The sequence below is a fragment of the Phodopus roborovskii genome, unplaced genomic scaffold (assembly GCF_943737965.1).
Source record: "Phodopus roborovskii unplaced genomic scaffold, PHOROB, whole genome shotgun sequence".
Classification (NCBI taxonomy): domain Eukaryota; kingdom Metazoa; phylum Chordata; class Mammalia; order Rodentia; family Cricetidae; genus Phodopus; species Phodopus roborovskii.
This window is the reverse complement of record NW_026126409.1, coordinates 15,312,689-15,339,900: the sequence shown is the minus strand read 5'-3', so window position 1 is coordinate 15,339,900 and position 27,212 is coordinate 15,312,689. Positions and strand designations below refer to the sequence as shown.

Genomic DNA, 27,212 nt, shown 5'->3' with positions numbered 1-27,212 from the left:
ATGGATTGGTGGATTGGATATTAGTGATGTGTACTGAACATGGTATTGGTGCTAAGGTCTAAAGATAAACATAGATTTGATATCAATTCATGTTCTGTATAAGGCATGTTAGGAATAATGAGGTCTGAGGTAAAATCCACAGAGGCAGGCATCCATGTCCCTGCTCTGACATTATTTCCTCAGCTTGTTGGCTCTTCCTGTATTGTGTAAAATCTCATTAAGACAGTATGTGAATAGAACTATAGTTTTGTCCTTTAACCAGATGCATTTATTTACACTTTTCAAAAGTCATTATAAAAATGTGCCAGGGCAGATATTCTAAGCCCCAAACACATTCTTTGTTTAGCTCATAAGCATGATGAATTATTTTTCTATTGAAGAGATTTGCTGATTTTAGTAATTCAAATGTAATTCTTATTTTACAATATAAACACATTTTCTTTCTTTAACTTTCTTTTCTCCTTCCAACAGTTTTACCTAGTCACACATGTGGAAACCCTGGGGAAATACTAAAAGGAGTCCTCCATGGAACAAGGTTCAACATTGGCGACAAGATCAGATACAGCTGTCTGTCTGGCTACATCTTGGAAGGTCACGCCATTCTGACTTGCATTGTCAGCCCTGGGAATGGTGCTTCCTGGGACTTCCCAGCTCCTTTCTGTAGAGGTAGGTTTACCTCCTGTGTACCTGAGAAGGGAAGCCTGAATTTAGTGAGTGACTTTGTAGCTCACTTTGGTAACTTTACACCTACTTATTATAGAGGGCAGCATTGGGCAAGGTGTCCCTTCTTCAACTATGCTTTCAAAAGAAGACACAGAATGAATAAAACCATGTTAGGACCTTAGTTATACTAGCAAGTTAGATCTGCTGTTAGACATCAAATACCTATTAGGTTTCCTATCCCCTGTATGGAATTTACACATTTCTATTCAGAGTCACCTTTGTCGCAATGTCCTGATAGTTTAGAAATTTATGTTCTCTGTATTCTTTTTCTTAATTGTGTTTTCCTCTATAGTCTCACATTTATAGCGATCCCTCTGCCTCAGCTTCCTGGGAGCTATAATTTCAGGTGTGAGCCACTATGCCTGACATTTTAAAAATTAAATCTCATGTTTCCTTGTTTAACCCTTCCATGTTAAAAAAAATATTTAAAGATAAGTGATTCAATCTCATCTCCTACAGACTCTTCCAACACTGTAGCATTTGGAATGACATAACCACAGTGGGATGAATGATGTCCCTGGGAGTCCCTTCAAGGTTGATGTCTTTCCTGGTCCCTCAAATGTTCAGCCTCTGTGGTGGGATTACTTTACCACTGTCGTGTTGAAGGAAGCATGTGTCAAATCTTGTGTTCTGGGTTCTTAAGAAAGATTCATCTTGCTAGTTTAGAAATAAAAGGATGGGCAACCGCTTATTGCATTTTTAATGGTATGTCAGCAAATGCGCTAAACAGTACAGACCTATGGTTTAAATCTCACACCTGCCCATCAGTATAACTAGTGACACTCATTTATCAGATAATACAAGAGGAGCTTACTGGGTGTGGTGACTCACTCAGTTATCCTAGCACTTGTAAGATAGGCATGGGAGTAGGAGTATTGGGGATTCAAAGTCATAATCAGCTACATAGTGAATTTGACATTGGCTTGGGCTATAGGACACTACCATCTCAACAATAAATAAGTAAATAACAAAATGAAAGTCTAATTAACACAATGCAAGTTTTCATCCATGCTGTTCTGCCAATCACTGTATCAGTACACTTATATTTTAATGCATCATATTGCCTGGATCCTCAGCTGTCAAATATTGCTGTTTCATGAGCTCTCTGTGATGATAATGGTTTATAATGATTGATCTGTAGCTCTGTGGCTAGTTTACAATGATCAGTTACTATGGCACAGGACTGCTTTCTCACTGAATCTCCAACAATAGAGGCGACATAAGATCCATGGCATAGGTGTGGAATCTGAGGGGAAGGTAGAAAATGGTCCAGGCCTAGGTATAAGTTCAGAGGCAGAGCTGGGGTTCAGTACATTTAATATTGTTTTCCTATTCCTCGACAAATTCTGTTGTGGCTCTTTTCTCTCCCACATTTCTATCAATCTTCCCCAAATTGCTCATTTTCTCTGAGTGTTCCTAGAGATAATCATATCCTGCATTATGTTCTTAGTGCCAGTCATTATCTCTGTCTTTCTGTTGCCTGGATTCCTTCTGCCCTGCTTTTCCACAGTTCTTTTGAACAATTAAACCATTTGAAGGACAGTGATCAACTCATTTGAAAGACTGTACCATTGGGTTGTCCCACAGTCTCGTTCTTTCTTTCTTCTCCCTCCTTCCCTCTGTGATTGGCTGTCATTGACTGTTCATTTGGGTGACCTGGAAGTTACTAAGTTTCTCATTTAGTCATTCCCTGCACCCTGTAGACCTCCAGCTCCATTATTTCTTCCAAACTCTTTCTTCTACCTCCCTTCTTACCCACACTGTATCATCTTATTTCAGTTAATAAAAAAAGTAGAAATGCCCATTTCATTTATTTTGCATTGTCAGTTAATATTTGATGTCTAATGTCCTACAGCAGCCTGTAATCTCCAGGACATAATCTCAGCCTTGAGAACCAGGAATTGAAGCATCTTTGTTTTCTTTCTGCATGAAAACTTATCTAATCCATTGGAATTCTTCTCTTTATACATCTTCTTTTTTATCATATTGTCCTCACCTAGACATTTTCTTAAACTAAAGGTCTTTACCAATTCTGCAACTATATATTTTACAATGTCAAAGTTGGTATAACAACATTCCAATAATCTTTCTTGTTCTTTAATCAAGTTTTATTAAGTCCTAACTATGTCAAGGTAAACACGGTCATCTACATTTGAGGTTAATACAGTCACATCCATACTTTTCCTTTTCTAATTCATGTCCTGATAAGAATTCAAAATTGATAAAATAAAATAATTTAAAAGACATGTCACTTCTTATTAACTGAGATAACTCAATACTAAAGAAAAAGTCAATGGACTAATGCTGATGAATGTGTGGAGATGGCTTCTCCAGGAACCACATTAAAAATAAATCTCAGCAATGTGGGTGAGCTGAGTTTTAAAAATGAATTGAGTGTATCTTCAGATTCCCAAAATTTCTGGTTGTTTAATTCCTGAAATTGTTGGAGGCCCCTTCCTGGCAGTCACACCACCAGTAACACCACTCTATTGGTTGATAATGACTTCTGGCCAGCATTCTAAACTTTATCCCCTTTTCCACCACAAGTGTCAAACTGGCACAGTAACATCTAAATGTGTGGACCATATAAGGTTATAGGATGCTCTTCACAGTAACATCTGTAGTTGTACTTTAGTGGTGTCAGCACATGATAAAGTGGGGATCACAGCAGCTTAGAAGGAGTAGTTCTTCAGAAATGAGCTCAGGGTTCTCTCTTAGGGGCCATCTTCCAAGCTCATCTCCTTCCTCGAGTTTTAACCCATCCCTCTCTTCCATGGTTCAACTTCAATGACTGTCCGTCATTGCCATCATTATTCATCACTCCTGACAGGTGGACCATTTCACTCTGCATAAAATGGTGTATCTTTAGAGGTGAAAAGTAAAGTGGGCATGAGGCTACAGAGGCAGTCCACAAAGGGCCAGCAGCCTATGAATCAAATGGCTTCTTAACTTGTCTTGGTTTCTATACTTCACAAATTATTACATCGTAATGTCTCTGTATCCAGCATTCTTTGAGCCCAAGGACCCTGGAAGATAAAAAGAGCTTTAATTCCAAAGCAAAATATGCTGTGATGTATGAAACAGCAAAGACAACTCTGGCTGTCCAGATGGAACCAGGTATACAGACAAGAGGGAAGGGAGTAAGTAAAGGCATTGCTTCCAAAATCCTTCACAGGAAATGCATCAGGTAGATCCCATGTTTGTAAGAATTAGGCTGCTGGTGTAGTATGATGACCTCACCTTACATGTGTGATCACCTAAGACCTGATGCCCCACATGTCTGATTCCACATCGTAGCTGTTATGAATTGCACTATGGAAAAACTGGCCACCCAATTATCTCTCATGAAATTATTAAATTTCCCTTAGTCATGTAGCCATATAGTGGGATCTCTGGGTGATGGTGTTTTTATGAGGCAATTTAATCCTTTGCATAGTAAATTTGTTCATTTACTTCCTGGACAATCATCTGTCATATCTAAGAATTCCTTTCTCTGCATCCTCACCACTATTTATTTACATGTTTACTTGTATTTATTTATTTACACAGTCTTTCTATAAGTTATTCTAAGTGAGGTGAAATTACACCCCCTGGTAGTTAATATTTGTATTTATTGAATTGTTGGCTGGTGGTATAGTCTGTAGTGTCATGGGAAATATCCATTGAAATCACCAGCTCAGCTTCAATCTCATGGCTTTTGTCAATATTGTTGTGACTGTTTTCTGTGATTTGAGTGATGTGTGGATTTTGATTATTTTTTTCCCTCTCACACTGATGCTGTCATGGAAACATCCCTAATTCTTTAGAGCATCTCACTTTGTTGTTTCCATTACTACGCAGAAGTTCCACAGTGTGATAGCCCACCTGTCAATTTCTGTTGCTATTGCCTGTAACTTACCACAAGTATCTTTGCCAATACCAATGAGTTGATGTGTTTATTCTGTTTCCTTCTAGAAATTTTACCATTTTTCACCTTCAGGTTTTATACCATTCTCCCCTGATTTTATATTGTTTCATTTTCTTGTGTGTCTTCTCAGCTTCTCTTCAGTGATGAACTGTGTAACCTAAGTTCTTCATGGAAGAGTGGAACATGAGATACCACAGCAAAAGGAACTTTCTTACTTGAACATGCACACACACACACACACACACACACACACACACACACAAATGCTATTGAGGGCTAGGATTAAAAGCTAGCTTATGGAGAAGAATATGGGCCACTCTTGCACTTCTGCAAGAGTTCTGGCTTAGTTCCAAGTACCCACAGGGTGGCTCCAACTATCTGTAAATCTGTAACTCCACTTTGGGGTGTTCTGACTCTTGTGGATAGTGTACATATACTCTTGCATGCTCAAACACATACACATGAATACATCTTTTAAGATGCTATTGGAAATACACTTACATACATCTCTGATTCTGTAGATTTTCTCCTCACTGTGAATTGTTGTGTGTGTTTGTTTCGTTTTGTTTTTCTTATTTGTTTCAGGAGCTTCTTAATTTTACACAATCCAAAATGTGATTCTTATTTGTATTTTCTGAGCCATTACAGTCCTAACCAGAAAGCCACTGTTTATCAATAGACCTTAACATGTTAGCCTTATGATTTCCTCTAGTAACTTCAAAATTATATTGAGATATTTGAGCCATTGTGAATTTATCTTTTAACATAGAAAACAGAACTTAGTTTCTGTTTTTTGCTTTTGTGTGTTTAGTTTTTCCAATGCCACTCTTTAAAGAGTTCATCCATCCTTCCTAGGAAATGTGATGATTTTGTAGGAAATTATGGCTATGTCTCTGTGGGCTCACGTATGGGTCCTCTATTCCATTCCATTGTCTATGAGTCATTTTGATCACTGTCACTGTGAAGTATAACTTAAATCAGGCCTTGCCATATATCCAGGATTGCTCCTTTAGTCAAGGTTGCTCTGACTATTGGGGGGAAGGTTTGTCTTTCCATATAGATATTAAGATGCCTTCAAATACTCCTGTGAGGGAAGTAATTGCAATTTTGTTTTTGATCTTATTTAATGTATGAAATACTTTTTAATAATGTCAATTTTAAAATATTGGTTCTACCCCATCCATGAAGTGGGAGATATTTTTTTTCATCTTCTAATGTCTTCTAAATTATTTCTTTGGTGAATTATGTTTTCCATTGTATAAATATTTAAAATTATTAAGTTTATGCCTGGGATGTATTTAATTGTTTATTTACTGATTTGTGTATTTGATTATCTGTGACCCTTTTTATGGGTGTTGTTTTCCTTACTCCTTTTCATGTACTTGTTATTGCCATATTGATTTCTGTGCACTGATTTTGTAATACACTACTTTGCTAGGTGTGTTTAGTGTCTTTAAGAGTTTTTGGTGAAGACTATAGGACATTTTAAGAATAGGAACATATATAATCTGATAAAAAGACTAATTTTACTATTTTTGTTTCCTGCTTTTCTTTTACCTTCTTGATCAAGCTAATATTTTAAGCACTAAAACGAACACAAATACTGCATGCAGCTGGGTTAATCCTATCTTTAATTTGGAAGGCATTATTTTCCATTTTTCTCTTTCACTGTGAAGATGAATATATATATATATATATATATGTGTGTGTGTGTGTATGTGTGTGTGTGTGTGTGTGTGTGTGTGTGTGTGTGTGTGTGTGTGTTTATTGTTCCTAGTTCCTTTAGGGATTTTATCATGCAGGAATATTGAAGTTTGTCGAAGTCTTCTTATCTATTGAAATAGTCACGCACTTTCTGTCCACGACTCTTTTAAGGCATTGTTTTATTTGTTTGTTTATTATTATAAGTTGATTAAGTCTTACAATCCTTGTATAAGCCAATTTTGGTTGATTGGTTAGCTGATTTATTGAGGCAGAGTCTCTCAAAATGACCCAGGCTGGCTTGAATTCATAGTAATACCCACTCCTATTTGCAAATTTCTGATTTGAACCACCACATTGGCTTGAAAGTCTTCTTTGATAATTGTGAAATACTCAAATAGGAAAACAAAAAAAAGTGATTGTGGAGATAACAAATGTAATTATTGTATTTAAGTCAGAATGTTCCAGAGTAATTAAACCAATAGGATAAATGTAGACATGAAGATTGAAAGAGACCGAATGCATGTCTTAGAGGTGACTCACTTTGGGGGAGTGGCCTTATTCTATTTCTGAGCCAGAGAACACCCACATTCAGCAAGGACAAACAAGGCTCATGTTCTTGCTGTAGAATGTGTAATGATGACCCAGTGTCTGATGTGTCAGCATTGTGCATAAACTCAGCAAAGATCAGGTTATGGCCACTTCTGACTTCCTACTTTTTCTAATTTTCCTCTACCCTCACCTACTCTGGCATAATTAAAAGAAGGCAATTACATTTGGTGGGTGTTTGATTTGTTTGAAGTATGATCTGTAAACCACCAAAATAGAACATTGGTGGGAATGCTCTGCTTATTCAATGAAGGTCTATTGTCATGTCTCTTTGTCTAAAGATGAGTACTTAAGGTAAATATGAACATAAACGTTCCAAAACATAATGTCACTGCTAGAAACAGTTATAGGGAACACAGAATAGAACAGCTGTTTGGCATTTTGCAAAGAACAGTGCAGACTCTTAGAAGCTTCCTTTGTTAGAGAGAAAAATACATTAAATAAAGACCAGCAACATTACCAAAGTGCCTTAATCAAATCTGCTACATAAGGCCTGCTGGTAGTTTTTTGTTGTTGTTGTTTTGTTTTGTTTTGTTTTGTGTTTTTTTCTCTTTGGGGATCTGCCAAATAAATACACAGAGATTTATTCTTACTTATTAATACTCAGCCTTAGCTTGGCTTGTTTCTAGTCAGCTTTTCTAATTTATATTATCTAATTTATATTATCTCTTTATCTTTTGTCTCTAGGGTTTTTACCCTTCTTTACTCTTTCTGTCTTTCTGTCTTTCTTATTCCATGGCTGGCTGTGTAGCTGGGTGGCTGCCCCTGTCATTCTCTTCTCCTCCTTTTCTTGTTCCTTCTTCCCCCTAGATTTTCCCACCTATCTATCCTCTCTGCCTGCCAAACCCACTTGTTTCTATACTCATGCCCAGTTATTGGCCATAGAGCTATTTATTAGCCCAATCAGGTATCTTGAGCTTTATAACATAGCTTTATTGAGTTAAGCAAATATAACATAAAAGAATGCAACATATCTTTGCATCATTAAACAAATATTACACAACATAAATGAATGTAACATGTCTTAAACTAATATACCACAACTCAGCTTTATTTAAAATAGTCTACAGTGAAGATAGCTTTAGCTTATAAACTTTGTATCAAGTAACTATGGTGACATATGTCACTTGCTAATGATGCATGAACTGTCAGTAAAGATGTCTAACTACAGTTGTTCAGCTAATGAAGATGAAGGAGCAAAGAAGACTGAAACAGTGGAGCTGGAAAAAAGGATGCCAGACCTGCCCTGCTTCATGGATCCCACACATCCTGCCATGCTCTGAACACAGCTGTGCCTGGTCAGTGTCGTTACAGAATCCTGCTGGAAAATAAGCCAGAAGTGACCTTTCCTGTCAGGAGTGGATGATCCTGAGGAAGACTGCATGGGACACACTTCATCTTGAAAGCTTACCTCTAAATGAAGACTCTGGCTTTTGACAATTTCATTTTATGTACTTTTTGAACAGCAGATAATATATGCCAATGTAATTCTTACTGAAATTGGAAAAATGTATGGAAGGAAGTATAGAAACCACCTCTCAATATTAAGTCAAACTCAACCTTGATTCCATGGTTGACATGTTGGTTCTAATACAGAATACATCTGATCATGCTACTCATTCTATTTCATTGAACAGTGTCTTCTGGGGCTGAGGAGAGGGCTCATCAAACTGTGAGAAGCTGACTTTCATTCCAGAATCCACACAGAAAGCCAGCTAATGCAGCATTGTAATTGCAATACTGTTTGCTGGGAGGTCTCTGGGGGTCACTGGCCAGCAGCTTTTATGGCTGAAGGATTGCCACACCAGTGAGAGAAATTGTCTCAAAAACAGGGTGGATAGCACCTGAAGAATGACACTTATACTTGATGTCTGAACACCAGGTGTACATGCAAATTTATAGGAACACGCACAGAGAAAATACAATCTTACAACATGCTTAAATGAGAATAAAAATTCTTATTGCAGTTATTTTCATTTTTATGCATTTCTTTATGGCATTTTTCATTTTTTTTTTTACTGGGTAGAGACAGTGCTAGATCTCAAGCTATGAAGCTACATGTGTCTAATGACAAAATATTTTCATGCCCAAATAGATTACATTAATTACATAAAATCTGGCCAGCACAGGGCTCAACACATTATAAGGAGTCTTTGTGATGTGACCACCTCTACTGAGAGAAATGGAAGAAATTTCTGTTCACACTGAGCAGGTGAAATTTATGTAATCATTATTGCATGGTTCAGGATTATTATTCACTCAACCTTCACAATAAGCCATGAATAGGTACATGGAGCTTCCATCACATAGTAAACTAAAGCTGAGTGCTCAGACAGTGACAAATTTCCCCAAACAGCCACCAAAGTAAGAGGTACAAGTTAGTTCAATCCCAGACAATCTGACTTCAAGTTCTAAGAATTTCATATTTATAACATCTCCCCCATCTCCTCCTCCAATGTTCCCCTATTCATCCTCAAGTTAATACATTTTCTTTAATTATTATTGCTATAATTATACATATGCTTACATAATCAACCAACCTTCTGAGCTGACTCAGTTCATGCTGCTATTTTATATGTGTTTAGAGCCTATTTGGGATTGTGTAACCTTTTGGGGGATTTATCACCAAAGAAAATAGCCTCTTATCATTGATTGACTGTAGCTCTTCATGTAGAAGGTCTTATAAAATTTACACTATGAATGGCAACTGGTGATGGCATCATGCAGGTCTGGTTTAAGCAAGCATATTCTTGAGATTTTCTGGCTGCAGCTTCCCTGTTAAGTTTAGAAGACACCATCCAGCAGCAGACACCTACATGTTTTAAGTAGGAGAGAGACTGTGCATGTCCTTGAAAATATTTTATTTTATAAAATTAACACTTTCATGGGATGCCTTGGACTGGTTTCAGGAATCACAGATCCTTGTGCACACAGGGGATGATCTTAAAATGTGGCTGCATCCCACCTTAGTTTAATGACTCACTACAGAGTTTTCAAATCTTCATTACATGGCAAAGTTCAGCTTCTAAATCATGTTCTGTTTGATGTTTTGAACTGTGCATATAAAATAGATTTTAGCTAGGTATATCCCTATCAAGGGACATTTTAAATTGAGAAGAGACTTTTTGTAGAAGGTCAAAACTCCCAGAGGGAAAATACAAATCTGTGTCCTTTGTTGACACCCTATGTCATTTCCCACTCACAGAAAGTTATAGTTGGACACATCCCTCATTAAAAATAATGTCTTCTGCCTGAACTAACTCAGACACATTCAAACATATTTTAGTGGTCAACCTTTTTTTTAAAATGAAATGTTTTATAAGATTTGAACATAGATAATAGATTTAAAAAGTTATTTCCCTTATAGAAATCTTGTGTGGGAGCCATGCCCATGCCCTTGGCTCTGTGGTCACAACTCCACATGGAAATCATATGGTGTTGATTTCTAAAGAGCTAAATAATGTAATTGATGTCTGTATCCTTCATTCATTTAAAAATAAATTTCATAGTAAAATATTAGGCCAGCAACTTTGACACTGTTATTCTTTTTGTAAGAAAGGAAGGGATATGTTTTAAATAAGTTTTTTTTTAATTAGATTCCCACATTTGCTACATTCTAAGTATAAATTCCTATAAATATAACAAAATTATTAGTAAAGCCCTAAAGTGTTGATGGTGTTTTAATTGTTTATCAGCATTTAAGGGATGAAAGAAAACTTTGAGATATTAATATATATCTAAATATTGACAATGATTTAGCTTTGAAAATAATAACCCTTAATGTTTTAGTGTCTCACTTATAATAATATTATAGCAAATGTTTACTAAGACATAGCATATTTTCATACAGAGCTGATTTTTCTGTTATAGGCCCAGATAATGCTTGAGAACAAACATAGGCCAAGAAACACTTTTCTACCTGAATTGTTACTGTGAAGAAATTTAACTTTTATCTGCCACACATGCTTTTTAGGGCTAGACATGCACTAGTGAGGGCTATATACTGCAGGACTCTGATAACTGTGCTGATTATTAAGTCTTTCTAAAGCAAAAGAAGATTATTTAGTTTAGAAAATCCGATAGCTGTTTCTCTATTAAGTTCTATTATTTTTTATGAAAAATAACTGTGTGAAATATATCAAAAGGAGGCAGTTTTCAAATAATATTGCATTATCTCAGATCAAATTGCTTTATGTAAACAGGTCATTAGAAAAGTACACGAATATCATTCCTGTTTTAATAACTATAAATAAGTCAAACATCCCCTAACTCATAGCTCTCCTTGACTCAAAGTTACTATACCATTTTAACAGGGTATTGTGTGTTATAATTGGAAGTCTGTGTCCCCAAACATAACTGTCAAGAGCATGAATTAAACTCACAGAACCCTTGTGAATGTTGCTGGGACTATCACTTATTAAAACTGAGACCTGTCAGGACAATTATTTATCAGAACCTTGGGTGATAGCGACTTTTCTACAAGAAGAGGGCAGCCATCTACAACAAATATCCCAATGGCCTCAAATGCCAGTTGTGCCAAGATTGAATACCTGGAGTTGTTAAAGTCTCAACCTCACCCATGCTATTCTAGAATTACTTTACTTCTTTATTAGGTGCATTCAAAAGGAACAATTATACTTCTACCTTGGGGACATGTGGACTCCTTCCACATTCAGTTGCAGCCAATCAAGAAGTGCTCACTGTGATGCCACTGGCTGGTTATTTTCAACTGATTTGTTGCTTTTCTGGGATTCAGGCACAAATCAATGAATGGAGACCTGGAACTGTCCACGGTGCTGAACAGTTAGTAGCTGGTCATTCCCTGGATCTTATAAAATGGTGGTGAATAATATCAAGGCAGCATCCTAACTCACATGTTGCAGAGGAGACTTACAAGAGTGGCTGTGAAAGCCTGGTAGATTTTCAAAACACAGAAACATTCCTGAGCTCTGAAAACAATGCAAGAAATGTGTATCGTGATACATTCCATGAAAATTAGCTGGGAGTTGTTACTAATTTCTTTTCATGCTTCATTTAGTGGAAAGGAAATATTGTGACATCCTCATTTATACATGTAGATTGAAAAAAGGGGGGAACAGGAGCTATTGCTTTGTCATGTCTGTTTTGCTCACCATTTTAAGGTAAAATGGATTGCTAATTCTAATTAGAACAAAATCTCAAGAATACCTTTCCTCAATATTCATTTATTGATCTTGGGATTTTTTTTAATTTTCTTTTTTTAATAATTTATTTTATATAACAAAGTCCAATTAAATGAAAACAAACATTTATATACAATATTTGGGAATTTGGGCGTCGTTCTTTCCAAACTACTTCCTGCTGGTAAGGGGCGCTGTCTTGGGGGATTCGAAGAAGATTCAGAAATCCTGGCTGTAGTCTATAAGGCTGCTTTGTCCAGCTGTTTTGAATGTAGGATCACCTTGTACTCTGTTTCAGGCGGTCTGGCATGATCAAACCACATTAGTCTGGAAGGAATCCACATCTTTTCATTTTCTGTGGAAACAAAAATAGAAATCCTTTTCCCTAGTAATTTGTCCTTCAACTTAGATTTTGGAGTCAAAGCACTTTTTTTAATTTAATTTATTATTTTACATGTTGATCCCATCCCTCCCTCCCTCCTTCTCTCCATTTTACCATCTCTGCCCTCTCACATGCACTCTAACCACCCTCCCCTCTCATCCACCCACCCCAAATCCATATGTAGGGGTATGCCATCCAGTTGGGGTCATGTAGATCTGACAGGTCATGTGAAGTAGGGACTAGGGCTTCTCTCCTATCTCTAGATTAAGGCAGTTATCCCTCCATGGGGGATATGTTTGCAAAATCCTTTTGTGCACCAGGGATAGGTCCTGGCTCCACTGTCTGAGGTCTCTTAGACTGCTCAGTCCTTCTGGCTGAGACCCATATTCAGGGGGGCCTGAGTCAGTCCCATGCTGGCTTCCCAGCTATCAGTCTAGTGGCCATTAGCTCCTCCTTGTTCAGGTAAGCTGACTCTATGTGTTTCTGCCACATGGTCTTGTCCTCTCCATCTGCACCTGGGTTCTAGTTCCACTCAGTGTTTATGTATGGGTGTTTGATCCTGTTTTCAACAGGCATTTATTGAGGGCTCCATGGAGAAGTTAGTTGTTGATCTCACTCTCTGGGAAGGACATTTATGATAGCCTTTCCACGGAAGCTCAAATTGTTAGTTGGGAGCAGTCTTGTAGTTCTCTAGACCTTTCTTTGTGTTCAATTTTATCTTCAAACCAATATTGCCTCCCTCTTTCATGTTCTCTCTCTCTCTCTCTCTCTCTGTCTCTGTCTCTGTCTCTGTCTCTGTCTCTGTCTCTCTCTCTCTCTCTCTCTCTCTCTCTCTCTCTCTTTCCTATACTCTATTCCTAACCAGGTTCAATCTTACTGGTCGCACATGTTTTCCTTTCCTCCCCCTTATTTTCTCCTACCTCTCTCCATTCACTGCCCCCCCCACTTCACCTGAGCTCTGGGGGACTTGTCCCTTCCCAGTTCTGTGAGGGACTTTATATGAATCTCTTAGAATAAACCTTGTATCCTAGCTCCCCTGGTGATGTGAATTATAGGCTGGTGATCATTTGATACAGGTCTAAAATCCATATATGAGTGATTACATACTGTGTTCATCTTTTTGTGACTGGGTTACCTCATTCAGGATGGTTTCTTCAAGTGTCATCCACTTGCCTGCGAATTTCAAGATACCATTATTTTTTCTGCAGAATAGCATTCCATTGTATAGATGTGCCAAAACTTCATTAACCATTCTTCAATTGAGGGGCATCTAGGTTGCTTCTAGGTTCTTGCTATTACAAATAGTGCTGCTATGAACATAGTTGAACAGATGTCTTTGTTGCATGGATGTGAATCCTTTGGGTATATGCCTAAGAGGGGGATTGCCGGGTCCTGTGGTAACTAATTCCCATTATTCTGAGGAACCACCATACTGATTTCAAAATGGCTGTATGAGTTTGCACTCCCACCAGCAGTGGAGGAGTGTTCCACTTTCTCCACATCCTCTCCAACATAAGTCATCACTGGTGTTTCTAATTTTAGCCATTCTGGCAGGGGTAAGATGGTATCTCAAAGTTGTTTTGATTTGCATTTCCCTGATAGCTAAGGATGTGGAGCATTTTCTTAAGTGTCTTTCAGCCTTTTTGATTTCCTCTATTGAGAATTCTTTCTTCAGTTCTGTACCCCATGTTTTAATAGGGTTATTTGGTGTTTTGTTGACTAGTTTCTTGGGTTCTTTGTATATTTTGGAGATCAGCCCTTTGTCGGATATAGGATTGGTGAAAATCTTTTCCCAGTCTGCCGTTTGGTCTTGTCCACTGTGTCTTTGCCTTACAGAAGCTTCTAAGTTTGAAGAGGTCCCATTTATTAATTGTTTCTTTCAGTGTCTGTGCCCCTGGAGTTATGTTCAGGAAGCAGTCTCCTATACCAATTTGTTCAAGGGTACCTCCTACTTTCTCTTCTAAGAAGTTCAATGTGGCTGGATTGATGTTGAGGTCTTTGATCCATTTGGACTTGAGTTTTGTGCATGGCGACAGACATGGCTCTATCTGCAGTCTTCTACACACCCTCATCCAATTGTGCCAGCACCATTTGTTGAAGATGCTGTCCTCGCCCCATTGTATAATTTTAGCTGTTTTGTCAAAAATCAGCTGTTCATAGGTGCTTGTATTAATATCAGGATTTTCAATTCTATTCCATAGGTCTACCTGTCTATTTTTTATGCCAATACCAGGCTGTTTTCAGAACTATAGCTCTGTAGTAGAGCTTAAAGTCAGGAATGGTGATGCCTCTTGAAGTTCTTTCATTGTATAGGGTTGTTTTGGCTATTTTGGGTCTTTTGTTTTTCCATATAAAGTTTATTATTATCCTCTCAAGGTCAGTGAAGAATTGTGGTGGGATTTTAATGGGGATTGCATTTAATCTGTAGATTGCTTTTGGCTAGATTGCCATTATTTACTATGTTTATCCTACCTATACAAGAGTATGGGAGATCTTTCCATTTTCTGGTATCTTCTTTAATTTCTTTCTTTAGAGCCACAAAGTTCTTATTATATAGGTCTTTTTCTTGTTTGTTAAGCGTTACCCCAAAATACTTTATGTTACTTGTGGCTATTGTAAAGGGTGATGTTTCTCTGATTTCTTTCTCAGCATCAATGTCGTCTGAAAAAAGTAGGGCTACTGATTTTTTTGAGTTTATCTTGTATCCTGCTAGTTTGCTGAATGTGTTTATCAGCTGTAGGAGTTCCCTGGTAGAGTTTATTGGGTCGCTTATGTAAACTATCATATCATCTGCAAATAGAGACACTTTGACTTCTTCCTTTCCAATTTGGATCTTGATCTCCTTTTATTGTCTTACAGCATTAGCTAGAATGTCCAGTGCAATATTGAAGAGATATGGAGAGAGAGTGCAGCCTTGTCTTGTTCCTGATTTTAGAGGAATTGGCTTAAGTTTCTCTCCATTCAGTTTTATGTTGGCAGTTGGTTTGCTGTATATTGCTCTTATTATGCTTATGTATGTTCCTATTATTCCTAACCTCTCCAAGACCTTTATCATGAAAGGGTGTTGAATTTTGTCAAAGGCTTTTTCTGCATCTATGGAGATAATCATATGGTTTTTCTTTTTCTGTTTGTTTATATGGTGGATCACATTGATAGATTTCCGTATGTTAAACCATCCCTGCATTCCAGGTATGAAGCCTACTTGGTCATGGTGGATGATTTCTCTGATGTATTCTTGAATTCGGTTTGCCAGTATTTTATTGAGTATTTTTGCATCGATGTTGGTCTGTAGTTTTCTTTCTTAGTTGTGTCTTTGTGAGGTTTGGGTACCAAAGTTATTGTGGCCTCATAAAAAGAGTTTGGCAATGAACCTTCTGTTTCTATCTTGTGGAACGTTTGAGGAGTAGTGGTATTAGTTCTTCCTTGAATGTCTGGTAGAATTCTGCACTGAATCCATCTGGCCCTGGACTTTTTTGGGGTGGAAGGTTTTCGATGACTGCTTCTATTTCATTGCAGGTTATAGGTCTATTTAAGTTCTTTGTCTGTTCTTGATTTAATTTTGTTAAGTGATAGTTATCCAGAAACTTGTCCATTTCCTTTGAATTTTCAATTTTTGTGGAATACAGATTTTCAAAGTATGACCTGAAAATTGTCTGGATTTCCTCTGTGTCGGTTGTTATGTTCCCCGTTTTGTTTCTGATTTTGTTACTTGCATATTCTGTCTCTGCTTTTTTGTTAATTTGGATAAAGGTTTGTCTATCTTGTTGATTTTCTCAAAAAATACCAACTCTTCATTGCATTGATTTTTTGTATTGTTTTCCTGGTTTCTATTTTGTTGATTTCAGCCCTCAAGTTGATGTTTTCTGGCATCTAGTCCTGCGGGGTGAATTCGCTTCTCACTGTTCTAAGGCTATCAGTTGTACTGTTAATTCTCTCATATGACTATTTCTCCTGCGATGCATGTGATGAAATGACCATCTTCATCTCTTTTGACTAATTTTGGTTTGAAGTCTAACTTGTTAGATATTAGGATAGCTACGCCTGCTTGCTTCTTATTTCCATTTGATTGGAAAATCTTTTCCCAGCCCTTTACTCTGAGGTAATGTCTATCTTTGAAGCTTAGATGTGTTTCTTGTATGCAGCAGAAGGATGGATTCTGTCTTCGTATCCATTCTGTTAGCCTGTGTCTTTTTATAGGTGAGTTAAGACCATTAATGTTGAGGGTGAGTAAGGACCATTGATTGTTGATGCTTGTTTGATTTAGGTTTGTTGTTGGCAGTGGTATTGTGAATATACTAGTTCTGCTTCACCCTTGGTTTCTGGTGTAGTTGGATTATCTGTTGCCTACATTTTTGTGGGCGTAGTTACTTTCCCTCGGTTGGAGTTTTCCTTCCAATACTTTCTGTAGGGCTGGATTTGTAGATATGTATTGGGAGAATCTGGTTTTGTCATTAAATATCTTGTTCTCTCCATCTATAGTGATTGAGAGTTTTGCTGGATATAGTAGCCTAGGCTGGCATCCGTGTTCTCTTAATACTTTTAGAACATCTATCCAGGACCTTCTGGCCTTGAAGGTTTCCATGGAGAAGTCAGGAGTAATTTTGATAGGTCTGCCTTTATATGTTACCTGTCCCTTTTCCTTCGCTGCTCTTAATATTCTTTCTTTATTCTGTATGCTAGGTGTTTTGATTATTATATGTCGAGGGGTCTTTTTCCTTTGGTCCAGCCTATTTGGGGTTCGATATGCTTCTTGTGCTTTCATGGGCATGTCCTTCTTCAGATTTGGAAAGTTTTCCTGGATGATTTTGTTGAATATGTTTTCAGCACCTTTTAGATGGGCTTCCTCACCTTCCTCTTTGCCTATTATTCTTAGGTTTGGCCTTTTCATGGTGTCCCACATTTCCTGGATGTTTTGTGTTAAGGATTTGTTGGATTTATGATTTTCTTTGGTCGATGAATCTATTTCTTCTAGTTTGTCTTCTGCGCCTGAGATTCTCTCTTCCATCTCTTGAATTCTGTTGGTTATGGTTGTGTCCGTTAGTTGCCAAATTTTTGCCCAGCTTTTCTATTTCCAGCATTCCTTCTTTTTGCCTTTATTTTCTCTATTTCAGTTTTCAAGTCTTGAACTGTTTCCTTCACCTGCTTAATTGTTTTTTCTTGGCTTTCTGTACTTTCCTTAAGGAATTTGTTCATTTATTCCACTTTTTTGTTTGTTTTTTCCTCCATTTCTTTAAGGGATTTTCTCACATCTTCTTTGAGGGCCTCTATCATTTTTTGTGATGGTAATTTTTAAGTTGTTCCCTTCTGCTTCCTCTGCTTTGTTGTTGTGTTCCATTCTAGTTGGTATAGATTCCCTAGATTCTGGTGGTGTCATGCTTGTCTTTCTGTTGTTAGGTGTTCTCTTGTATTGCCTTCTTCCCATAGCTTCTTCCAGTAGGTGTTGGTGGGGTCTCCCCCCTCTCTCTATGGTACTTCCCCGATGGGCTTATGTGGGTCTGAGTTTCAATATCTGTAGCTCTGTGTGGTCCAAGCTCTCTAGGAGGTTTCTTCGCAGACAGGGATCCAGGGATGGGGTCAAGGATGAGGATCCAGAAGAAGATGCCAGCAGGTACTCACAGTGGACCTCTGGCCAATAGCTCTGGCCAATAGCTGGCAGAAGAGGGCAAGGGCTGAGCTGGAACTTGAGAATGTTTTGCAGGATAGTCGGATCTGACTGGAAACTGGCGCTCTCCATCTGAGACCTCTTTCTTTGGCAGAGGCCAGGATTTGGGGGTCAAGGATCTTGCCCACAGGAACTCGGAGTGGACCCGCAGACATAGGTGGATCTCTGGGAGGGGCCTGGGACTCCAGCAGAGGACTGGAGGTGGGGTCAGAGACCAAGCAGGTGGAAATTACGGGTGGTCCTGCGTGGATAGTCAGGTCTCCTTTGTTCATAGTTGCTCTGAGAAGTCTCTGAAGTAGGGTGGACTGTTGGCTCCACCCTCTGTCCCAGTGCTCAACCAGAGTGGCAGGACCATGGGTGGGGTAGGGCACAGGGTAGGGGGGTAGGCTGGCGGTGGGGATGGGTGGGGGTGTATCAGAGCTCCAAGGGTGCTCTTGATGGGGACTGGAGACAGGAGCAGCATGATCAGGGGCCAACCCAGGGAGTTCGGGTGGGGGAGTGGGAAAAAGAGGTTATAGGGGACAGGCAGCCCCAATTGGGCCCAGACTCACCTCTGTCCAATAGCTGGTGGAAGAGGACAAGGGCTGAGCTGGAACTTGAGAATGTTTTGCAGGATAGTCAGATCTGACTGGAAACTGGCGCTCTCCAGCTGAGACCTCTTTCTTTGGCAGAGGCCAGGATTTGGGGGGGGGATTGTTTTTATAATTAAACAAATTCTTGACTAAACTGTTAAATTTAAATTTAAGTTCTCCAAACACTCATATCACTGTGGGAACACAATATTTAACATTTTCTGATCTTCTAATGCCTAGTATTTGTATTTGCTGTGTTTTAAAATCATGTTTATCTTCGTGTTTCAAGCAGCAGATGTCTTACACTTCATATATTTTGCAATAAACTACTTAAATTGATTAATTTAACACTAATTAGTTAATTTTATTTTATTTTACAACCTTGTTTACATTTCATAGTTGATAGTTTTTTTATTTATTTTTATTTTACATATCAATCCCAGTTCCCTCTCCCTCCCTCTCCCCCTGTCTCCCCCCTCACATGCACCCTGACCACCCTCCTCTCCCATCCTCCCATCCCCATTCCACATGTAGGGCTATGCCATCCAGGTGGGATCATGTAAATCTGTCAAGTCATTTGAAGTAGGGACTAGGACTTCTCTCCTGTCTCTAGGTTAAGGCATTATCACTCCATGGGGGATGTGCCTGCAAAGGTCCTTTTGTGCACTAGGAATACATCCTGGTTCCACTGTCTGAGGTCCCTTAGACTGCTCAGTCCTTTTAGCTGATACCCATGTTCAGGGGTCTGAGTCAGTCTCATGCTGGATTCCCAGCTATTAGTCTGGGGAGGCCCATTAGCTCCTCCTTGTTCAGATCAGCTATCTCTATGTGTTTCTGCAACCTGGTCTTGTCCTCTCTCTCTGCATCTGGATTCTATTTCGACTCAGTGTTTAGATATGGGTGTTTGCTTCTGTTTCCAACAGGTACTAGGTGAGGGCTCCATGATAAGTTACTTGTTGATCTCACTGTCAGGGAAGAGCATTTATGGTAGCCTTTCCACGATTGCCCAAATTGTTAGTTGGCAGCAGTCTTGTAGGTATCTACACTTCTCTCTCTCTCTCTCTCTCTCTCTCTCTCTCTCTCTCTCTCTCTTCTGTCTTCTATTCCTACCCTGACTCAATCTTCCAATTCGCATGTTCTTTCCTCTCCTCCCCTTCTCTTTCTCCTAATTTTCTCTCCATTCACTGCCCCCCCACTTCCCATGTGCTCTGGGGGGACTTGTCCCTTCCCCCCCACACACACACTTTTTTTCTTTACAATAGCAATCTATACTCCGTCTCTGTCACATTTGGTATTAAGAAAACTTTTTTCATAAACTCTGTGGCTTATGCCAAATTCTCAAAATAGTTATGATTCAGATTACTAGCATTCTGCAATTCATCAGATTAACTTCCATGTACAGACTGGAAACACAGTTTGAAATTGGCTAAAGCTACATAACACATTTGGGGTCAATTCAGACTACACATTGAAAGCCTGTCTCAGAAGAAAAATCAAAATAAAATAGTTATAATAGACAGTAATATGTTAAGCCTAGGGTTAGTCTAATTATAAAGGTGATTTTAAAATTTTCTCTTTGTTTTGAAATACCTAGCATATAAAACTCAATCATAAGTACTAATTCAGAAAAATGATGCATGTTTTCATCTCTGTCAGCTTCTTTTATAATTTTTTCTTCTGATTGGTTTTCTATCTTTTGTCTTGCTTATAGCATTTGTTTTCTTCATCACAGCTGCCATAATACTATGCCCTTTTTCTACCCATTGGATGGCTTGCAGGCCACAGTGTTTGCCCTCTGGTCTGGTATCCCAGGGGCTTCTGTGATCTGACATTCAGTGGTCTTCTAAGAACAAATGGCTCATTCAAGTTGGGGTTTTTAGACATAGGAAACACATAATAGGCACACAAGGAACTTTCGAAGCTTCTAGTCTTTTTCACAGATTGAATGAAGGAGTATGCCTGAAATTTGAAGCCATTTCAGAGGGTGATACATTACCAGTTAGCATTGCAACAACTCTCATTGGAAGTTAAAATAATGAAATGATGCTCTTATCACAGTGAGTGCACACAGTCCTGAAGTCATCAACCAGCTCCACAGACAACTTTGAACTGTACATTGTTAGTGCTTTTAACAATGAGAAGTCATGTATGAGGGCTGAAGTGAATGCCAGGCCCCCGCTCAGTTTCAGCTAACAGGCATGCCTTATGCATGTTGCTGCAGTCTCTTCCACACAGCTTGTGTATCACCTGTGGTTGCTGTGGTCTTTACCAGGAGAATCCAGTAAAGTTTATTCTACAGATTTTTAGTTTAACTTCTGCTAGACTCTTCCTATATATGCCCACTTTGGAGTTTCCAGCCAAGCAGTGGCAGCTTGTATATCACCATAAGAGAATGTTGGAATCAACACCAATAATTTTCCTTCCAGAACTCAGGGAGAAGGATTGCCTATAAACAATTAGAATCATTGAATGGATGTGCATCTCAAAAGTTGAACTTAACACATCTAAGTCCTTCAGTTATGATGTTGGATTCTTGCTCAAGTAGTGAACGTTATTTTGTGAATTTAATGTAATAAAATTAGTATTGCTCTTTTTGCAGCTGGTTTTGCATTTAAGCAATTCATTTTTGGGAGCATACAGAGAAGAATAAATTTTAAATCTTAAGTAAAGTTATGTTGTTTGTTAATGATCATTTATTTATATGATGCATTCATACATAAAACTGACAGTTTTATAGTTATATTTACACATATCACATACTGTGTGATTTCATACACAGTAAATAAGTATACAGTCTGTCTTACATCTCCCTATGAAGAATTTAATTGCATTTAAGTATCTATTTTTGTGTTACATCCAGTTTCTCATCCCTCATACTCATTTTCCCACTATGATGTTGAGTTGATAATGCAATTTAACCTTTGGCATTTTGTACACCAAATATGACACTAAATTAATTACCTAGAAATGACCTTTTAAATTACCTCCATTCTGAATTCAGAAAGTATTTGTCTCCGGTCAATAAGAGCATTTGTAAATGCTCTCATGTGTGACAGGCTTCTGAAAATTGAGTTGCTTTTTCCTTTCTGCCCCTGCAGCTGAGGGAGCCTGCGGAGGAACCCTAAGGGGAACCAGCAGTTCTATATCTAGTCCTCACTTCCCCTCTGAGTATGACAACAATGCTGACTGCACGTGGAACATCCTGGCTGAGCCTGGGGACACCATTGCTCTTGTTTTCACGGACTTCCAGCTGGAGGAGGGGTATGACTTCCTGGAGATCAGCGGGACAGAGGCACCATCCATCTGGTGAGTTTGGCAGGGTCACATGACCTCTCAGGAGTCTTTGCTTCTTTCCAAGAGAAACAGAATCTGCTCATTGCTGTTAGTTACTGGCCCACTTGAGTGTATAGTGTTTTCCCTTGGCGGTTTGCGGTAACTGGTGCCCTTGTCTGAGTTGTCTCTGTTCCATCATTTGAAGCTGGAGAAGACATGTGTACACTTGAGTTTCCTCCTCTTCTCTTGTGTTACAATCAAATCTACTTACGGGGAGCATAGGGAGACCCTATGGCTTTGGCTTTCACCTAGAGTTGACTCCATTTGAGAAGATGTTTTCGGGCATTGGGTTTATTTTCATCGTTCTTGCAAAGGGGTGATGAGCTTGGCCATGGGAACATGGCCTGCCTTCTGTGAAGAAGTTCACACAATTGTAGAAGCACCTGTGGATGGACGAACTGACCAATTGGAGGCCAGTTATTGGTGTGTGAGGAGAGGAAACTGAGGATTACACTTTGATCACTCACGATTGGCTGAGGTGCAGTGCTGCTTGCTGCAGAGCCATTTTCATTGTCCCTCTTGAGTACAGTTTCAAAGTGGAAAATTAAAAGAACAGATATTAAAGGTGTTGATTCCTGCTTCATATCTTTAAGCCGGTTGTTGCTAGTTGAACTTTCTTTAGCTTTTATTGTTTAAATTATATTAGCACTTGGAAGTTGGTTCAGTTACCTAGTTTGGCTCTTGAGCCCTGAGATAATTTGAGAGTATACAATCACAGGAAAGATTGGACATGTGTGTTGTAGGCAAAAGCATTAGCTGGAGGAAGTGTTAAAATATTTCCATGGGTTTCAGATGTGACTTCAGTTCTAAGGTAAAAGGATGACAATGTTAAATGTGAAACCTGCTGTTAGGAGATCCTGTTTTACACCAGTCCTTAACATTGCACTGAATCTTATTTTGTTTTACAAAACCAGAAGCTCCATGTTCACACAAATGGATAGGAACATGCCTCCCTTGGGTTTTATTTCTCTTATGTTAAATATTACTCCAATTAGAGAAGTAAAGATAAAAATAGAACTTCATTAAAACACAGCTGTATGACGCCTGGGCAAACACCCAAAAGACTGGATCCTACTAGAGTAATTTTCACATCCATGTTTATTGTGCCTCTACCTGCAGTACAAAGGAGATGGCATCAAACTGAATGTCCATCAACGGACATTGAGTGAATAGTGAATAATGGAATCATGGTACATAGACACAGTGAAATTTTATTCGGCTGTAAAGGAAAAAGAAATTTGTAAAAATGAAAAGACCTGGAAAAAATACACTAATTAAGGTGACTCATGTTTAGATGGACTAATTTTGCATTGGCATGTGTGTATGTGCATATGTGCTTATAGGAGGGTGTAAGGCTGGGGAGATGGGTCAGCAGTTAAGAGTGCTGATTGCTCTTAAAGAGGACCTGGGTTTGATTTCCAACACCCACATGGTGGATCACAATTATTTGCAGCTCCAATCCCAGGGGATATGATGCTTTCTTTTGGCATGTGTATTGGGCATGTTTGGCATTCATGCAGGCAAAATGCTTACATATATAAAACAATTAGATGAATAAATATTATATATGTATGTATGTATATATGTAAATGCAGAACTCCAGAGACTAGAAAGGGAGCATGATGGGAATAAAAGGTTTTCAGAACGATAATAGGAAGGTGTTAAAACATGTGAGAGAAAGTAGAAAGACAAACGTGGGTTACATGGAAAGGTGCAAGGGGACAACTGGGTCAAGAATGGTATGTGGAACTCTGCAGACTAAGAATAAAATGCCTTTGGGAAACTTGTCACTGTGTGCTGATTTAAACCACCATTCTCATGAACTGTATGATTTTATTAACCTTGAATAGGCTTTGATATCAGTACATCAGCTATTCTCCTTCAACCTATTTGCTGAATTCTTGTGTATCTTCTATTACATAGACTCAAAGCTATCAACACTGATGTTAACTAAAACCCGATGCTGGCCTATATCCCATCTTGCACCAGGCCCTATGAGGCCATATTTAAATGCCTTTTAATTTCACAAGAGACAAATTCAGTCATTAAACATCAACCATATTCCTAATATCTGTCAATTATTGTTCTACAAACAGGTGATACAAATACTTTTAACTTTACAGAATTTGTGTGGAAAACTATAACTACATAAAATGCATGCAAAATACCTGATGGATGAGACACAGAAATTACATATCTTTAATTTGTGAGAACTTGGATGTGTTGGGTGTTGATTGAGATAGCCTTGCTATTAGGTGTCAGGGTGGGAGAGATATTGGAAAACAGTGATGAACTTAGTGCTTATAGAGTTTAGTGATGGCTTTTGCCAAACGAAGTTGATGTAAGAAAGGGAGAAAGTATGGGAGTTCAGCTGTCAACATGAGTGATGGAAATAAAACATGAAACCAAGGCAGTTTCCGGGGACATGAAACATGATGTCAGAAAGGGAAACCAAAGCAGATGCCAAGGAAATGATAGTGACCCAGTAAGGGCAGCCACTCTTCCTGTGTGGGTGTCACTGAAGGGCCAAAATGCCCCAGTTCATCTCTTCTCAGGAACCAGTGCTGTCTAGTTTCCTGCTTTCTTTATTCATCTCAAGTGACTTCCATCATTCCATAGCCCTCCCTTCCTTTATTTTCTTCATTTATTTCTTCATTCATCACAGATAAATTCTTTCCATTCATCCCCTTTCCTTCCCCTCCCCCATCTGTTCTTCCCTTCCCTTTTGCTCACCTTCTTTTTATCCCTCCTCTCCTCATATCCCCTATGCTCTTTATTCATGTCCTATCCTTATTTGTCACATTTGGTTCTGCTTTCCTGCTCCTTTTTTTTTTTTTTGTCCTCTCCTGCCTCTCCCCTGCTCCACTCACCTCCACTCCCCCTCATTCCCTTCCTCTCCCCGCTGTAGCTACCACAACCCATGGGCAACAAGCAACAGAAGAGTGCATCATTGTTCAGGTAGAAACTGTCCAACTTTGCAGACAGCCACAATTTCTGTGGTGGAGATGGAGAGATTTCCTTCAGCTCGCTGAGATTCCCATAGACAACTTCAAGGAACTTGGGGGAAAAGTATTAGAGGGACTTAGTCCCTGCAAGCTCCTAAACTATAAACTATGCTGCTTATTGGCCAAGACTGTCCCAGTGAATGGCCTGCATAGACCATATGTAGTTGCAGTCCTACCCCCTCATTATAAGAGTTCCTTATGGTTTTCCATTTTTCAGAAATGCAAGAACCCTGAAGATCAGTTTTGTCCTATGGACTCTGCTTAGTTAGGTTCTTTTTGTTTGGTTTCTAAGAAGACACAATCAATTCTGACAAAGGAAAACATTTTGCTAGGTCTGCCTTACTGTTTCAAAGGTTTAGTCCATTATATCAGTGTGAGAAGATGGTGGCATGTAGGCAAGCATGGTGCTGAGAAAAGAGTTGAGAGCTGTACATTTTGATCCACATGCAGCAGAAGGCAACACTGTGTAGCTTGAGCATACAAGACCTTAAAGCTCTCTTTCCTCCACAGTGACACACTTCCTCCAACAAGACCACACCTTCTAATGGTGCCACACCCTATGGTTCAAGCATTCAAAGGCATGAGTCTATGGGGGGCCATTCCCATTCAAACCACCACAGACTCTTAGCACCTTGTCTGTCATGTGAACAAGAAACTGAGACACAAGAAGGACAACAGAGAACAGGGTCCCCAGGAAACAGACACGGGTCCACCATGATTTCATCATTGAACCTCAGCCTCTAACTGCAGAGCACTGGGGGGCACAGATGTCCTGCCTGGGATGCACCTTTACTTGGCTGCACAATTTCCCTGTGCCATACAGAGGAGACTGCTGCTGAGGAGACAGGCCCCCCCGAACAACTATGTACCATTGCATACTGCATGAGAGAGGGCAAAGGACTTTCTTATTTATTTTACTTTGGTGACATTCAGTGCTCATTGTAATCACAGAGGGAATGGTCTTGACATATCCACATAGAGTGTCCCTTTAAATGGAACTCACATCAAGCAGACATTCTTCGCTAGAGCCTAAAAAGAAAAGAGATGGTTTTCTTAAATAACCATCAAGCCCACATGAACACACTTCAAATTTAAAATAGAATAATTGGGAACACGCTTTCAGGATTTATATAAATGTGTATTATCTGGCTTATCTTTAAAAAGACTATTATTTTACTATAATTTTAGTGACAGCTTCTGCAATGTTTAATGGCCCAAATTGGTATATTTAGAAGATTTATTCCTCCCAGGATTGCAAGGAAAGTAGGGGGAGGATGAACTTGGCCTCTTCTCCAAAACAAGGTTATGCCTCAGTGGCAGGAGGGTGGTGCTAATGGCTGTGAGTACAGAGAGGGCACACATGTGCAATTTTCCAATAATCTGTTTTTAAAGACAGGATGAACTAGCAAGGGCATGGAAAGAGGAAACTACATGGAAAATTGTTGAGAATAATAATGGGATTAGCTTTATTTTCATTACATTTTGAGTGAAATTACTAACTCTGCTATAATGTCTTTGCTCTAAGTTGCCATGGCTACAGTAGAGGCAGCCTCAGTGAAGTGAATCTCATTTGCCAAACTCTTATATGTATTAAATGCAAGGTGTGTTGGGGATTTAAGCCTCACTACCTGTATGCATACTGAACAAGGCTGGTTTATTATTATTATTGTTATTGTTGCTGATGTTGTTCTTGTTATTTATAGATTTTCATATAGTCAGCTAGGCTTTCCAGTGACTTTTAAGAGCAGAGCTACTGTTTCTAATTGACTTGCAACAGACTCTAGTTATGGTTTCTACTATAAATTTTAAAACTGGGCTGGAAAGAAGGCTCATTGTTTAAGAGCATTTGCTGCTCTTTCAGAGAACCTGTTTTTCGAACTTACTCAGTGGATCACAACCTTCTATAACTTTATCCCTAAAAGATCTGATGTCCTCCTCTTACATCTGTGGTTACTGCACACACATGGTATGTCTACATATGCATACACATAAAGTAAATACACCCAGTAAGAAGAAAATTTCAAGGAAATATTCTTTTAAAAAGCAGCAAAACTGTCTATGATTTTAGCCTCCAGATTTGATGGTATGTTCTCTGACTCTAAAAATATCAAGAGTAAAAGTCAATGTTATTTACCAGTTGCACAGCTGGAATTGCTAAC

The 27,212-nt window shown here is 38.8% G+C and overlaps 1 protein-coding gene across 1 annotated transcript in view; it reads left to right on the top strand.

Moving 5' to 3' along the window:
• Csmd1 (CUB and Sushi multiple domains 1) overlaps positions 1–27,212 on the top strand; it is a 1,460,794-nt gene that overhangs the window by 740,804 nt on the left and 692,778 nt on the right. The window contains exons 4-5 of the mRNA XM_051182080.1: positions 472–666; positions 21,814–22,021. Coding sequence (XP_051038037.1) covers positions 472–666; positions 21,814–22,021 — 403 coding nt within the window. The remainder of the gene's footprint in view (positions 1–471; positions 667–21,813; positions 22,022–27,212) is intronic.